The sequence below is a fragment of the Antrostomus carolinensis genome, unplaced genomic scaffold (assembly GCF_000700745.2).
Source record: "Antrostomus carolinensis isolate BGI_N321 unplaced genomic scaffold, ASM70074v2 scaffold14520, whole genome shotgun sequence".
In the NCBI taxonomy this organism is placed as follows: Eukaryota; Metazoa; Chordata; class Aves; order Caprimulgiformes; family Caprimulgidae; genus Antrostomus; species Antrostomus carolinensis.
Window position 1 is genome coordinate 3843 of NW_010287820.1, and position 15871 is coordinate 19713.

The 15871-nt window shown below is 46.1% G+C and overlaps 1 protein-coding gene across 1 annotated transcript; it reads right to left on the reverse strand.

Moving 5' to 3' along the window:
• Positions 1 to 701: 701 nt before the first annotated feature.
• KATNB1 (katanin regulatory subunit B1) lies at positions 702 to 14928 on the reverse strand (the record flags this gene model as incomplete). The annotated part of the gene is made up of 18 exons (XM_010164394.1): positions 702 to 949; positions 1539 to 1655; positions 2321 to 2395; positions 2813 to 2889; positions 3443 to 3592; positions 4581 to 4700; positions 5369 to 5445; positions 5620 to 5670; positions 6485 to 6618; positions 6743 to 6930; positions 7360 to 7510; positions 7757 to 7828; positions 8357 to 8472; positions 9433 to 9516; positions 10191 to 10232; positions 10766 to 10866; positions 12684 to 12801; positions 14798 to 14928. Coding segments are annotated over 18 exons (1937 nt in total), but the record flags the coding sequence as incomplete, so codon positions are not given.
• Positions 14929 to 15871: the final 943 nt, after the last annotated feature.

The window sequence follows — 15871 nt, forward strand, 5'->3', positions numbered from 1 at the left end:
AGAGTGGTCCAATGGATGCAGAAAGACATTAGTCCATGTCCCTCTCTTCCTCCACCCTCCTTACCCCGAGGGCAAACACATACAACAAGTCCTGTCACGAATTTAACAGATCCAGGTAGACCTCAGTTCCCAGCAACAGTTTGAAGATATTAATCTTCTGTGGCCCAGGGTGCCAGCAGGGATTTTTGAGAAGCCAAGAGGCAGGTTCCTCTCAATACAGGTCCTTGAGACTACACCAGGCATGGTGGCACACTGTCCTGCCTCATGCTTGATGAAGCAAACTCAACAGGCCAGTTCCACGTGGCAACTGAAGAAGTTCCTTCTGCATGAAGAGGACACTCCACCCCACAGCAGGCTTTTGTGGGATGGGTGCTGCAGTCCTCAACGTGCTGCACAAAGAGAGTGGGGTGCGCCAGCCCCAGTCCACAGAGCCAAGCAACAAGAACCAAGAGCACACACGGGTGGAGGGGTGAGAGCAGGCCTGGAGCTGCCCGTAAGGGAAAGGCCAGCACACAGACAGAGCAGCTGAGAGCTTGATGCTGAGATGAAGAGCTGACATGAAGCTGCTTCCCTACAGGGGCTTTGTGGGGCCTTCCATCAGCCAGGTGCCCTCGCACAGCACAGATGTCCTTCCACTCAGGTCCTCCACCCAGCCTGTAAGGCACTGGGGCTGGGCAGACAAACAGCCAGCGAGATTCCACTTCCCTACCATGCTGTGGGGGGGAAGATGGACACACAGAAAGAGGTGAAATCCAACCGGGCCAAGAGCAGAGGAGAGCTGGCCACCTGTGTTTGCACATGAGGAGGTGGTGGCTGTCACTCCAGGACAGCCATGAGGAGATGCAGTTCCCGAAAGGCACTACCATGGCGGCCGCTGAGCCCAGACTTGGTCTTGACGATGTTGCTGATGTTTTTCAGCTGCTTGTAACACAGTTTGCATTTATGGAGCCTGCAAAAAAACAGACAGCAGGCACAGCATGAATCCTCAGCTGCCTAAGAGATGTGCTTGTTCCTACAGTGTCAGAGATGCAGCTCAAGCAGGAAAGAAAACACAAGCCCTGCAAATGGCCTGAGGAGGCTGGAATGCGAGCGTGGCTCTGCAGAAACACCGTGTATCCAGCCCACTGATGACACAGGACAATGGCATCCACAAAAGGGCTCTTTCACTCCTCTTCCCCTTTGGCAGTTGAGTCCAGGGAGGAAGGAGGTGCTGTTCTGGCAGGGCAAATTCTCAGAGCAGAGCTATCCTGTGAATGAACTGGAAATCCAGGGCCTGGCTGACAACTCATGAGTCTTGTGAGGCAGAGGGTGAAGCCACAGGGTAGTTTCACTCCTGACATACTCACACTTTGTTTAGGTATGACTCAATACACAGTGACAGAGGGAAAAGCAGCCCCTGGTCTTTTTCTCAGATCAGGAGGGTTTGGTGTTTGCAGACAAAAGAGAAGGCATGCCCAGGCTAGTATCAAAGCCTCGATGGTGAGGAGCAAAGCTCACCCAAGAGAGCTGCTGGTTCAAAAAGGGTGCAAGTGCCTCACCTCTCCTCTCTAGTGATGTCCACTCCGACAGAAGGTGGTGCACCGAGGATGTCTGTGATCAGTGGCAGGAATCTCTGGAGAATGAGTTTCAGGGAGGTGCAGCCAGTTTGCACGTAACTGAAACAAAGAGAATTGGGTCCCACTGGAATTCCATTCCCGTCCTCCCAGCACACAGCCCTCACTCACAGGGGACAATCTCCTCAAACGCCCCCTCCTCCACCACCTGTAACATGCTAAGGAGAGCAACAGCCAAGTACCAACACGTCTTGGTTTGAGTCAAGACTGAGAAAGCGAGGCCTTCCAAAAGGTCCTGGCATACACCCTGCTAAGTGGGACCTTTCTCCTCAAGAGCAGAAACTCCATTTTAAGAGAGGCCGCATTTTTTTGCCACCTAACAACAAGGTTCAAAGCAATCTTCCAAGTGACCCTAAGGCTGTTGCAGGACTTCATTCCCCTTGTCCCAACTCAACAGTTTCATTTCCATCAGTGCGTGCAGCCCACTTGTTTTACACTGATTTGATGTTTTACTTCAATTTGACCCCTCCTGGCTTCCAGACCTAACTTCAATCCAACACACCTACGCTGGATCTCAACATCCTGCTCTTCTTGCCCAGGCATACCTTCCATATCTTTTCCCCTACTTGGCAACTCCATTGCTCTTTTCCAGGAATTGCATTGGCATTATACTGTGTTTGCTCTGATTTTTCAGGATTTTCTTTCAGCTACAAAATACTCAGTGGAGCCCTCCTATGAATATCCACACCTTGTTCTTTGGGCCTCACCTTTCATATTTACTTTGGAGTAGTTTCTCTACCTGTGGCAGGACTATAGTACACAAATCCAACTTCCAGAGAGTCCTGAAATGAAAAGGACACATTCTGAGAACAGAGACTAAGGCTTTACAAGGCTGAGTCCACACAAATAATGCGTTCTGGCAAAAAAAGCCCAGGCAGCTGCACTCAAGTTTACTGAGCAAGTTCACTGACTCCCTCTTGTGATAGAAAGCAGCAGGTTCTAACACTTTATTGACTGACCAGAATCACTTTATGAAACCCTAAGATTTGATTTTCCTTGTGAGCCATCATTTGCCTACAGAAAAAGCGCCAGGTAACTCCAGCAGTACCTGGCACTGCAGATGTGAAGATCTGACAGGCATTTCACGTGCCTTTCACACTCCATGGCCCACTGGACACAAGGCAGGAGAATGCAGCACTCCCGAGGCCCAGCCAGCCAGCTCTCGGGTATCCCAGGGGCTGCCCCCACCCAAGACTCACGCTTTTTGGTTGACAATATTCAAGAGGTCCACGACAACAGATAGATCGTTGATCGCCACTGCAGAGTCCACCGAGTTCTGAGAGAAAAGGGGAAGAAGTGGGCTATTGCAAAGCTCAAACTGGATGGACTAATAAAATTAATACCAAGTGCTGCTTTTCAAAAATAAGGTAGAGCAAATGTGGGAAGAGAAGTTCTTGCATGAGAAATTTTCTCCATGTTTCTTTGGGGCCATTCAATGCCAGGTGAGACACAGCAGCACTCTATGGTGTGGCCCCTGGGGATAAAACCTGTGAGACTCTGCATTTTGGGCAAGAGGCAGAATCACAGAATCATAGAATGGTTAGGATTGGAAGGGACCTTAAAGATCATCCAGTTCCAACCCCCCTGCCATCAGCAGGGACACCTTCCACTAGACCAGGTTGCTCAAAGCCTCATCCAGCCTGGCCTTGAACACCTCCAGGGAGGGGGCATCCACAACTTCCTTGGGCAACCTGTTCCAGTGTCTGACCACCCTCACAGTGAAAAACTTCTTCTTAATGTCTAATCTAAACCTCCCCTCAGTTCCAGACAAGCCAAAAGAGCTGCTCAGCTGCTCCCCTGACAAGCCTCGGGTATCTCCACATCCTTACCTTGATGTCACCAGTGCTCCATACAGCCCGTACAGTTTCCAGATTCTTGTGGCGGCTGGTAAGAACCACACACATGGTCTCGTGGCCTTTCCTGATCTGGGACATGGCTTCCTCATCCACGAGCTCGCTCTGGCTTTGGTTTTTCACAGCCTGAAAGTACAGACACCAACGGAGGAGTGATAACAGGTCAGGACAGCACAGAAGGGTAGGAGCTTTCTCTGGCCTAGGTGAGAGCTGATTTTAGCTTACGACGTGCCAGTAAATACTGACTTCCTTGAAGGTTGTTTTATAAACATTCTGAAATGGAAATGCTCAATTTGTTCCAATTTCAGCTACTTCTCTTTTGTCTCTTCTACTATGTCAAACACAAACACGACTGAAGCTTTGGAAAAACTCTGAAAATTGAAAAAAGTTAATTATAAGGAAGCTTTCAAAAACAGTATGTTTTGATGAAAATATGTTCTCATGCAAACCCCGTTTTTATGCAAAATGTTCATCTGAAATCAATAAATTTTATTGCAAAGCATAAATCTTGCACAATTCATTAAACTCTCAATTTGATTCCCACTTAGACCATGCTGGAATCTCTCTTCCTCTGCTCACATTTAGAGTTTGGGATCATGAGGATGCTCTGGTCCTTCTCCCTCTTTGGGTTAGGGAATACCCTCCTGAGCGAGGCCAAGAGACCTCTGAGATGCAAGAGGGAAAGACCCTTGAAGTAATTACATACGTGTAACAGCAGACAGCAATTTTCTAAATGAACCACTGTCTAACGTGTGGAATCGGTCTTTGTCTCACCCTTTGCTCTCTGCTTTGATAACTCATTCTTTGCGAGCATGATCACCTCTGCTGCATTCACATCAGCCTGCTGTCGATCACAACAGGGGCTGGGTCCAGCAACCCTGAGGTGCTAATTCCACAGGAACTGCAAGTCAAAGCAGTTGGGAGGCAGGAGAGCAAGCTGGCAGGGGAATCACTGAGTGAGCAGAGGGAGAGCAGGAAGGTAACACATTCTCACTCAGCACTGAAGACTGCAGAGTGCAGAAAGCACCTAAGACAATTCTGCACCTCGGAGAACCCCCTTTTGATGCCACCCAACACAGACACCAGCTGGAAGCTTTTGTGCAAAGACACTTACTGGTAGAAAGTCAGAGGCCTTCAGGCCAATGGGCTCATTCCTGGCTGCAGGAATCACGGACGGCTCTGTTCTGGTCAAAGGAGATGAGGAGGCAATCGGTGGCCTCTGAACTGGATCAGGCTGCAGGAGAAATTGGTATAAAAGCTCTAGCAGCAATGATCTGGCCCGAGTCTGATGTCCTGGTTTTTTCTGACCCACTTCCTTCTTACAGCAGGATCCTAATGCAGAAGCAGCCTCCAATTCGCTAGCATGGTTTAAGAGGCAATAAAGTATCTCTCAGGTACATGCCAAGATGTAATTAAGGTTTGCAAAGAACATGAAGATGCCCCAGCAGAAGTGCCAAGTGCTGTCATTATCAGCATCTAAAATCAGGGCAATGGGCCACGACCAGCTTGAAGGTCAAGAGAGAATTCTACAGAGGCCAGTATAAAGTATCCTGGCCCATCAGCTGCTTGTGATTTGGGCTACAAAACAGCCTTAGTTCAAGCAAGCACTTGCAGACATCTGGCACTTGGTTCTCTTCAGAGTGCCCCAGTTTTGAGATGCAAAGAGAAACACAACTGCAAGTGCACGAAGCGAACAAAAGCAAGAGAGCTATCGCCTGTTGAAGGCTTGGCCTTCAATTCTACTGCTTAGACAAGACACTTGGCAGGGCAAAGACCAGAGCTGCACTTTTACTGCTCTTCAGTAAAAGAATCAACTTGATTAGAAATCGTAAAGTCTCGAGCACTCTTATATCTTTCAGAGCGAGAGCATGAACAGCTAATAACAGACCATACAGTACGTACAAGTTCTTGCTTTGGCAAGGGGGTCTGGACATCTGCAGCTTGGCTGGGCTTCACCATTTCCTTTGCAGTTACAGGTTCTACCAAGATGAAAAGAAGTGGGAAAGTAGAAACTGATTGTTCCTTTCAAGAGAAGTTGAGAGCAAAGGTTCTATATCACTAGACTACAAGTAGTCATTTCTGCAGACATGCAGCTCTCCCTCTTTGGAGGGCCATCAACCCCATTCCCACCAAGGGGTCATTTTCATACTCACCATCCTCAGGAGGGGCTGGAAAGGGCTCGCTGTTTCGAGGAGGAGTTCGACCTACAGGAAGAGAGAAAATAAATAAACCAAGGAGCATCCAAGGCTACAGATTAGCAATAAGTCAACCTTGGAGCTGGGAGATCTCCAACAACTCCACAGATGAGGGCAATCAGTGATATGGCAAGCAGAGTTATTTCCTTCAGACCTTGATGCTATTGTTGAGTTTAGCTAAAGGTTTTCAGCCTTCAAGGATGGGAGGGACAAAACTGACCCATGTAGTTCACTGCTGCTGTAGAGGTGTGAAGCACAATAAAAGGCACTGTCACAACAAATTATATTAGAAAAATTTCACTTCCCACTAAATTAGTTTCCGTAAGTAAAACAAAATAATGACTATTAATTCCTTAGAAAGAATATATCATTTTCTCACTTACTTAAAAATGAGATACAGCCATTGCGCTACGCCTCCTAAATAATCTCTGCTTTTACAAAACATTTTGCCTTCCCTTCTTTAATGGAAGCTGCTGATTTTATACATACCAAAATTCTAAGCTAATGAAGATCTAATAAGACAGTAGTCCTTCCTAATCAGGACAGGAAGGCAGCATGCCCACAATGGAGCTCTGGATTCCGAGTCAGGCTTTGATCAGACATCACTAAACCCAAGTCAAGATACCACCTTCCAGCAGTTCACCAGCTTAATCTGTGGTTCAGAGTCCAAGCACAGAATATTACATAAAAGTTTCCTAAACTCTCTCAGTCATGGACGAAGTCTCCGATATAATAAGCCAAAGCGCACTTCTACTGAACCAGTTTAGCACCTACAGCTCTAATCCAAACACCACTCAAAAGAACAATTAACCCCAGTACTGACAGATAGCATTCTTGGGCTGGAAGATCTCTTTGTAATCCTCTGGGTTCTGGATCTCAGCCTTTGATTCCTTCTCATCCCGGTCATCATCACTGCTGGGACTGCGCCTCTCGCTCTCCGAGTTGTGCTTCACCCTGCTGTGGAAAAAGAAATGCTGTCAAGGGCAAGTCACACGCACTCCATCAGAGAGAACGAGAGCACTAAGCTCTTTGTACATTTCCTTAAAATCTTGAAACTCCACAAGCCAGCAGATTCCCTCACCTTTGTGGCTTGCTGCAGCTAGTTGAGGGCCTGTCATAGATGCGGCGAAGGGAGGACCCCATGGGGGTAGGTGGCACAAGAGGCTCATCATCCCTTATCAACCCATGAGGAATGGAACCCGACTTTGTAACTCTGCTGAGATCCACAACAAAGGAAGAGACTGTGCTTTGTGCAAAGGAAACTCCTATCTGCAGAGGCAAAAGATCAAGGTAATTCACCAGGGAGCAGGGTACACACCAGCCTTTTTGAGAGCAGTCATGATGGACTGACCCTGAGCAACCATGCTTGAGATTTCTCAGTTCAATGCTTTGGCTTTTTCAATTTGAAGCTGCCAGTGTTTTACGAAAGGTGATGATAAAAGTTTTGCCAAGTATAGTTTCCAAATAGTGGGTCAAACCAAGCCCAAATTCTTTCCTTCAGAAGCCAAAATGTGAAGAAGTAGAGCACAAGGCTGCTGAAAGCAAAAGCACACAGACTCTAAGTGCTGGGCGCATTGCAAGCCCTGGCCACTTTGAGCCTGATAGAAGCTTAAGTGTCAGGAGGCCTGCAAGGAGGCAGGAGGATTTTATCTCATGTTTCGCAGCCGCCTCACCCACTCCTGAGGAGCAGTGGCTTACCAGCTGGTTGTTGCAGATAGATAAGTCAGCTACTTTTCCCCAGTTCACCAAGACCACATCAAAACAGCGCTCTGGCTCCCAGCCGTAAACACGCAGCGAATCCTGGAAGCCGCTATACAAGCAGTAGCCATCTGGGTTGAAGAGCACACACCTGGGAGGAAGGCAGATGGAGAATTAGGCACAGCTTTCCAACACTGCTCAGTCCCAGAAGGACCACAGGCCTGTATCCTTGACTTCACTGAACACCTCCAGTCCCAATTCTACCAACAAATGCACCAATCTGGTGTTCACCTGTACAACACCCCCAGCAGCCCCAACTTCTCCCCAGTAAAGTCTCTCTTTCAGGAAATCCTCCCTTCACCCTCACTTTAGGCTCTGCCGTAGGAATTTAATCTACCTGACAGGAGTAGTTTCCTCTTCAATACAGCTCACAACTTGAAACTTCTCCAAGTCCCAGAACCGAACAGTCCTGTACACATAACAAAACAAAAATCATCACTCGTCCCTCTAGAAAATCTGCAGGAGGATCTGGTATTGAAATAACATGCTAACAGCTAGAATGGCTTCCGCTGTTGTGCACATATGATGAACCCACGCAGAAGGTTAGTCTATAGCTAAGAGCCACGAGTCCAGCCACAGACGTTTAGAAGAGGCTCTAGATACAGATTGCTATTCAGAGCTGACCCAGAGCTAAGAGGACACCCTGCTAGCTGAGCAGGACCGCTTGCTGTTAAGACAGGATGTCAGCTGGATTAGTGAGACGCTTGAGGCTACTGCATTGTCTTCTAGTGTGGCAGAAGGTGCCATGAATTTTGGATGAGAAGGCAAGATCTCCATGTTCTGCGTATCACAGATGTGACGTGCTGCTGGCTAGATGTCAGGCTCTTGCACTGGCAAGTTTGAGTTGGGTGACATTCCTATTTTCTACATTCCTAAAAGGCATTAGGAAAGGGAACCAACGTATCCAATTCACTTATTTCTCCTGCCCCTTACCTACCTGTCAGAGCTGCCAGAAGCCAAAAGGTATTCATTGGGATGGAATTCAACAACGTTTACTGGGCCAGTATGTCCTGTAAACTCAAACATCATTTTTCCAGCAGCCAGATCCCACAGCTGGAAGAAGGAAAGATCAGAGAAACTCTTGAAAAGACTTAATGTTAGAGAATTCCAATACACTTCAGATTTCCTTGTACTGGCAACCTAACACTTCTCCCTCTTCAAGAACAAACTCAAGTTTGTCAAAGAAACAACGATCAGGGAAGGAGTGCTGTCCCCGTCATTTAAGGCTGCATTTATTTTTTTCCTTCTTTTTTTGGTATTCTCTTTTGAATTTTCCATTTAATTTGTCCTCTAAAAATTTCAGGTTTATATTTAGAGACTAAGATAAAAGACAGCAGTTCCACCTGTCTGTCCCTGCAGATTATATCTCAAAAGTGAACTCTCCTAGTGATTCATTCTTCCTGTGCTCTAGTCTCCACTGAAAAATCCTGAGTGAAAAGACTGATGAGCTTCATGTGAAGCTGAACTCAAAAATCAGTCCTTCACCCACACTCCTCCATATCAGATCTGAAACAACTGAAGTCACTGCTTCAACTTGATACCTTTCTGAATTCCTTCTCTTGCTCTGCTCGGTCCTGACAGCAATTATCAGACTGATAATCACGTGCAATGTGTATGATATGACACTCCTACCGAATCAACTGTGCAGAGCTAGAAATTGGTCTGGTGAAGCAACTTGCTGGGGACAACTCATTCTATAACATTTACTGAGACAACTGAGGCCAAAGTTCAGGTATCACAACTCTACCACCATCAAAACTCAAACCTTCATGTGCATAGTGCCAACATGTCGGTTGGATAAGTGTATTTCAACACATGCAGCTCTTTCCTGGATGTTGTGGGCCACTGGACACAATCCTCAAACAGACTGGTACCTGCAAAGCCCCAGGGCTCAGCCAGCTGCCTAACGAACTAAAGGAATTTACAAGTGAGTGCTGGTAATGCCTGGTAAGAAGACGATCCCAGCATTCCAATGTGGCACGAGCGCATACGGAGGGTGTCACAATAAATTACCTTTACAGTGCGATCATCAGCAGCAGAGGCTAACCATTTCCCATCAGGGCTAAAGCGAAGACATCGAACTGCTTCTGTGTGACCCTGAATCAGAAAAATAATTTTTTATTTTTTTCCCCTCTCCCCTTCCTTTAGAGGGAATTCTGGGTTTTGTCTTTCAATATAATAAAATAAAATCAAGTAACTGTTTCGCAGAGTCCACAGCTCACAGAGTTTTAACCACTACACTCAAGACCTATACCCATCCACACTGAATGGGTGTAATCTCTCTCATCTAGACATTTATGGCATCAGTTTTAAGCATGGCAATGACAGATCCGGCTTAATGAATAAGAATCAATTTTAAATTGCACGGATTTATGGGTGGTCAGATAGAAGTGTTGTGCCATTAAGTTGGTTTCTAAATAAAATTAATATACAGCAAGTTCTTTGGGTAGAAAAAGCCTCAAGAATAGATCCATCTCAGTGCAGTAGGGACTTGCATGGTAATATCAGTCACAGGATAAAGAAACACTCATGGATGCTCTCCATCCCCCTAAACAGAATATAGGACATTAACTCCAATGATATCCATTTCCATGAATTAACTCCATGATATCCAGAGGCCCACAGAGGTTTACATCACAAATCATACAGATGTTATTTTTATGCTGTAAAACTAGGAAGTTAATTGTACATAATAATTTTTAAGTTTGTTCATAAGTCCTCGACAGAAATCTTTCTCCCCTCTCTGCCTGAAAGCTAATGAAGCATTTTACCTTGTACCTGAAGACACAGCCTTTTCTTCTCACATCCCAGAGCTACAGGGAAGAAAAGTAAACAGAAGATATGCTTAGAGCAGTACATGGGGAACCCAAGAGCCACGTCAGAACAAGAGCTCTCTCCCTGTAACCAAGCTGATAAACACTGCAGAATGAAAACACTGAAGGGGCTGTTAAACCCCTGTTTGCTTCAGGAGTATTTCCTGACCTAATTCCCCAAGTGAGAATCACTTCAGTAAGGCTTTTCTTACTACAGAAGCTCAGTTCCTTCAAATACCAGCCTGATGAAGCAGATGCAACCCACAGCAATCAGGACATCGGCGCTTGCTGACACCAGGTCTCGGCTGGCACCTAACTCGGGGCCACATTCCACAACAGAGGAGTCACAGGCATGAGCCACCACTGTGAAACACACACACACATTTCACAAGCGCTTGCGAATACACCTGCCCACACACAGAAATGATGATGAACAGCATCTCCCAACAGCTTGGCACAAAACACATTCTGACACTCTTCATAACAAAGACACTGCAAGTGAAGTGGGAAATCCAGGGGAAGCTGAACTTTACCTTGATGTTTGTATCCAAAGAGCCTGATGCCACAAAGCTTCCAAAAGGATGGAAATCCAGGCTGCAGATATTCGCTTTGTGACCAAGTAAGGTACGAAGAACTGGGAAAAGGAGAAGCAGAGCAGGGAGAAGGAATAGGGACCAAATATTTACTGGTTCATTTCACCCAAACAGCATGCACAAGTTTAGCCATACTCTCCTCAGCATTAAGCACGTGGAAATACAATGTACACTAGACATGCTACATATCACTTATTTATCTGTATACATTATTTTATGGAAATGTTCCTGACTTTACCCTCACAATGCACTGAAACAGCAATAGTTCAATGACCTGCCTGTCCTTAGGTGTGGAAACTACGAATAGAAGTCAAAGGTCTCCATTCTGAAAATAAAACTAAAAAGCCACGCTTTGAGGCAGCTGTCAGGCAGTGTATCTTTCCACTTCTTACAAAGAGAGCAAAATGGAGAGGGGCGGGAAGTGGAAGGGACATTTGATTGCTGCATTCATTTCCAGTTTCAGAGCTGTGTGGGGCGCTCTGGGCATTCAGCATCAAGTGTTCACCTTGCAGCTATTAGACAGACTCTTTCCTGGGACTCTGCACCTCCATCCAGGCACAAGCCCGACTGCCACCTCTTAGGTTCCAATATTCACACTGGACTCCTTCAACTGCCCCTTGCAAGAAGCATCCCAAAGCCTGGGAAGGGACACTTAGGAAGCATGAGACAAATAAACGATCACAGTGCGTCAGCAAGTCATCAACCAAGTAACACCCCTTGTAATTCTGGAAACCAGAAAGGACCAGTAGAACTGGTACATCATATCTCTGAAAGCAGAGACAATCACAGAACACAACTTTGAGGAAGAAAAATTGCTCAGATAATAACAGGGGCATTCTCTCTCCACCATCAGGAACAGTCTGATGATACCCCTGGCAGAAATTAGCTCTTCAGCCAGACCTGGAGTGGTCATTTGCACAGACAATGGCTCACAGGTCTCCTCATAAATTCAGCCAGAAAGTTACTCTCCACTGGCACAGCTGAACTATTTTATAACTGAACTGATTCCAACTGTCTGAGCCACCAAAGTACTTTTTGTTATTTATGCCACCTGCTGTTTGCCTTCTTAGCTCAGCCACTGTAAGTCTATTGTTATTACACATTCTTTCTAGGAACAAGTAACAACTTAGAAGAAATATTCAGTCATTTTACGGTGTTCCTGCTGGAATGCACTCAAGTGATTCATTACACCTTTGCAAACTTGGTCTAGGATTTGAGAAAAATGCAATAAATAAAACATGACTCCACAACTGGCCTTTAGAGGATCAGAGCTCGATGAGTTCCGAGTTCACAGCTTTTACCATTTACTAAAAATTAGGTCTTTGTCTATTTACAGGGCCATGCAGGAGCAGAAGAGGAGAAAAATCACTTGAAGAAAAAAAGTAAAGTTAGAGCCCAAGAAGAGTAACAAGAGGTCAGCAAGCGGGAGATTCCTAGACTTGTGCAGAACCTGACATACCTAAAACTTCCCATCGGATTTTAGATCCTTTCATTAAGGTTGACAATTTTAAGCTGAGACTCTGAATACAAATTCTATCTGCCCAGTTACTCTGTACATGCAGGAAAACTGATCTGGAATACAGATTTCAACATGCTCAGGTCAAAAGCCCAGAAACTAGTTCCTCAGAGTACTTTCCACAATACACGTAAAAAATTTCTGCTGAAGCATGCATACACAGATCTACGGTCTCAGTAGGAAGCACACAAAAGCCCTAAAAGAGCTGGAAATGAAGATGAAAGCAATGCCAGGATCCTGCTCCTTCTTCAGTTAGGAACCTGCTGGGTCAGCACAGATATTGAGCGCAAGGACATTCCAAAAAGCGTGCATTAAAAGAAGTGGAAACTCGTGGAAACATACTTTTGGCAGCTTCCAGGTCCCAAACTCGAATGGACCCTGACTGGGACCCTGCAACGATGAGTTCCTCGTTGGTGTTGATCTGTAGGCTCTCAATGGGTGTCGTATGGCCTGTTAAGCTCTGCAAAGAAAACAGAGTCACAACCAACAGCTACTGACACAGCCCTGTCTGCAGTGTTTACCCACGAGTTGGGACCACCTTGTTGGTCCTTTTTCCTCCTCAGCTGCCAGTATGGTAGAGCATCCTACAGACCATCACTGCACACAGCACGGCGCACGGATCTTCCACGTTATCCCACTTTCTAGGGTGTGCTGACTCATTTTGAAAGTACACGGCAACAGAGACAGGGGCACTCAAACATTAGGTGCAGATGCCCAGACAAGGTTGACACGCACTTACGTTATAAAAATTACGCTGTGCAAGCGCAATGGCACCACGTTTGCCCTAAATGGGTCACGTAAGTGTCATGAACCGGTTACAAAATCAAAGTAAGAGCAAAACCACGGCTCTTTCAAAACCTTCCCACAAGCAAGGACCCACATGTTGCTGCCAGCAATGGGTGTCACAGTGATAACATGGTGCTATGCCTAAAGAATTAACTTGAGGCACAAGGTAGTAATTCACATGTATGCAGTCCTTTTCATCCTTGAGCATCTAAAAGCTTACAAATTAACTAAGTATTTCAAAAAGGGCAGTATTTTTAATTAAAACACAAGAATATTTAAAACTAGTTCTAGAAAACCAATCAACATACATACCACTATTGCAGCCTTTTAGCTTGTCAATTAAGCACTATTCTATCCTCAAGCAGGTCTTTTTAAATAGCTAAGCTAGCTCTGTGCCTCCCACACAGAGGTTCAGAGGCTGAGAACACCAGCTGAAAGCTGCCTGTTCTCACAGGGCTTTCTTAGGATTTCATGTGCAACTGAAATCCTCTACATACTCTACAGCTGCAATTATCACTGCCTGCTAGGTGAGAAACAGAGCTCGCACTTCAACCACAGTCACAACGCTACTTGAAAAGTTCCTCTTCTCCCTCTTCCCCAACACAGAAACATCTGCAATCCTATAACCAGGTAAGCACTGCAGACAAATCTGAGAGGATAAAACATACAGCACAACCCCAAAAATCAAGATTCTTTTGATACACAAGAATGGCACGAGCCCTCAGCAGCTCCAGTCAGTCCCTGCCTCTCAGAAACGCCAGCTTCTATCATGTGTGGTTCCCAGGCTGCGCAGGAGACATAGAGCTCTCTGCTCCCACAGAAAGGGTACAGAGGTATTTTAGAGGTATTTAGTCCTTCAGCCTTCCTTCTTGTGGAAGGCAACACTCTGGTTGTAAACTACTGTCATGCCACCACCAAAGGCCTGGAAAGACACAGCTTAACTATGGTTCTGCAAGAAGCACAGCACTGCCAAAGGTGAGCAACTCCTTCTGCAGCCATTTCAACTTCTTTATACTTGACCTCAGGAAGTGAATGGAAAAATAAAGGAGACACATTCTCCTTTGAGCCTTTTTGACCCTGCTTTCCCCATTTCTTCCTCAAAAGGTTCACACTGGCTAGGGAAATGCCTTCCATAACACAAGATTATTGTGTTGCTAATTAAAAAAGTGACAAGGGACACTTGTTCAAGTTTCCCCCATCCCCAGCCTACAGGGAAGTTAGCAACTATTCTGACAAACTCTGTGCTCACAGGTACTGACTGTGGGACAGGTGGGAACCACATCCTGCTGGGGATGCTTCCCGCTCTGAAGGCAAACTCCAGGGTATAAAGCTGGCCCCTGCAGCTTGCACTATAAAACCAGGTGACCTCATACAAAACTCTGCACTGAATTATCTGTCTGGTCAAGCACAATATTCGTTATCTGAGCAAGCACTGGCCCAGCTGAAGCAGCCAGCCACCCCAGATTCTCTCTGAAGCAGAGGTCTCACCAGTTACTGAACTCCACCCCTATCTTGAGCTAGAATCCAGTCACCCAGTTTTGTGTTGATTGATAAACTCTTCACAAGACTCACAGGCTACAACCCAACAATCTTTTCGCTCATTCTCCACCCTCCTTACCTCAGAATTAATATTCCCATCCCCCAAAAGTTGAGGCCAGGCCCGTTCTTACCATGATGCAGTTGGGCTTGTTAACTGACCATATGTTGACCCGACAGTCATTTCCTCCAGTTGCCAACAGCCGGCCTGAACTTTTCCCCAGGACTAGTGAGGACACGTTGCTGCTGTGAGCTGTGATCTCTTCTGCACAAAACAAAGCCAGGAGTTATTACTGACTAATATAACAATTTTCCACCCCTTCCAAAGGACTCAAAATATTTTTCCTTCAGAAAAACTTGCCAGTTTCTGCTGGACAAGATGCAGCAGCCCACAGTTCAGATAAGAAGTCACACTATTATCTTGCTTCCAACAGTCCTTCTTGACTCTGCCTGCTGTGCTTAAGACATTTGCTGACCAAGCTTCACAACTCCGATGCTCCTGTGGTTTACAAAATGCATCTGCTCTCACCAGCAGCAGCTCAGTAGCTTTTAAAGATTTCCCCAGCTATGACAACCTGCTCACAGAAGGTGCTTTACCTTCAGTCCCCGGGTGGGTCTCAGTGAGCCGAGCTGTCTGAGAGGCTGCAATAACACGCAGCAGCCAGAGTCACCCAGCAAAAGGCCCTGGAATCCCGCTCCAGAGAGCAGCAGCAGTGTCCAGCCTGAGAGGAAGTGGCGGATCAGCAGAGGACCGTTTGTTCCATGACACACAAAAAAAGTCAGGCTCAGCAGTGAGGACAGGTGGAGCTCCCTTCCCCCAGCTCTGCCAGAGGCTTTGCTACATCCCCACCATGTACCACAGGTGAAACCCAGCAATGCCCAGTGTGAAACTGTGACAAAGGAAGGATGAATGTACGTCCCAAAGGGCACAAAGGAACACATGGGATTGATACTAAGAGACTGTTAAGAAACTGGGGGCTGAGAGGAAGCTCTGACACCGGGGGCTTTGCAATGACAGAACTCCAAGGAAGCCTCAGCACAAAGAAACAAGTTTGGGGCAAAAGAGAAGCTAAATGAGCATCTTTGCTTAGACATCTCATTCTCCCAGTGGATTTTTTAAAAGCAGTCAAGTTTTTGGCAGGGGTTTTTGGCAGATGTATTTACCAATTCCTTCCTCTTACATTCCTCCTCTTTGAAGGTTCATGGGA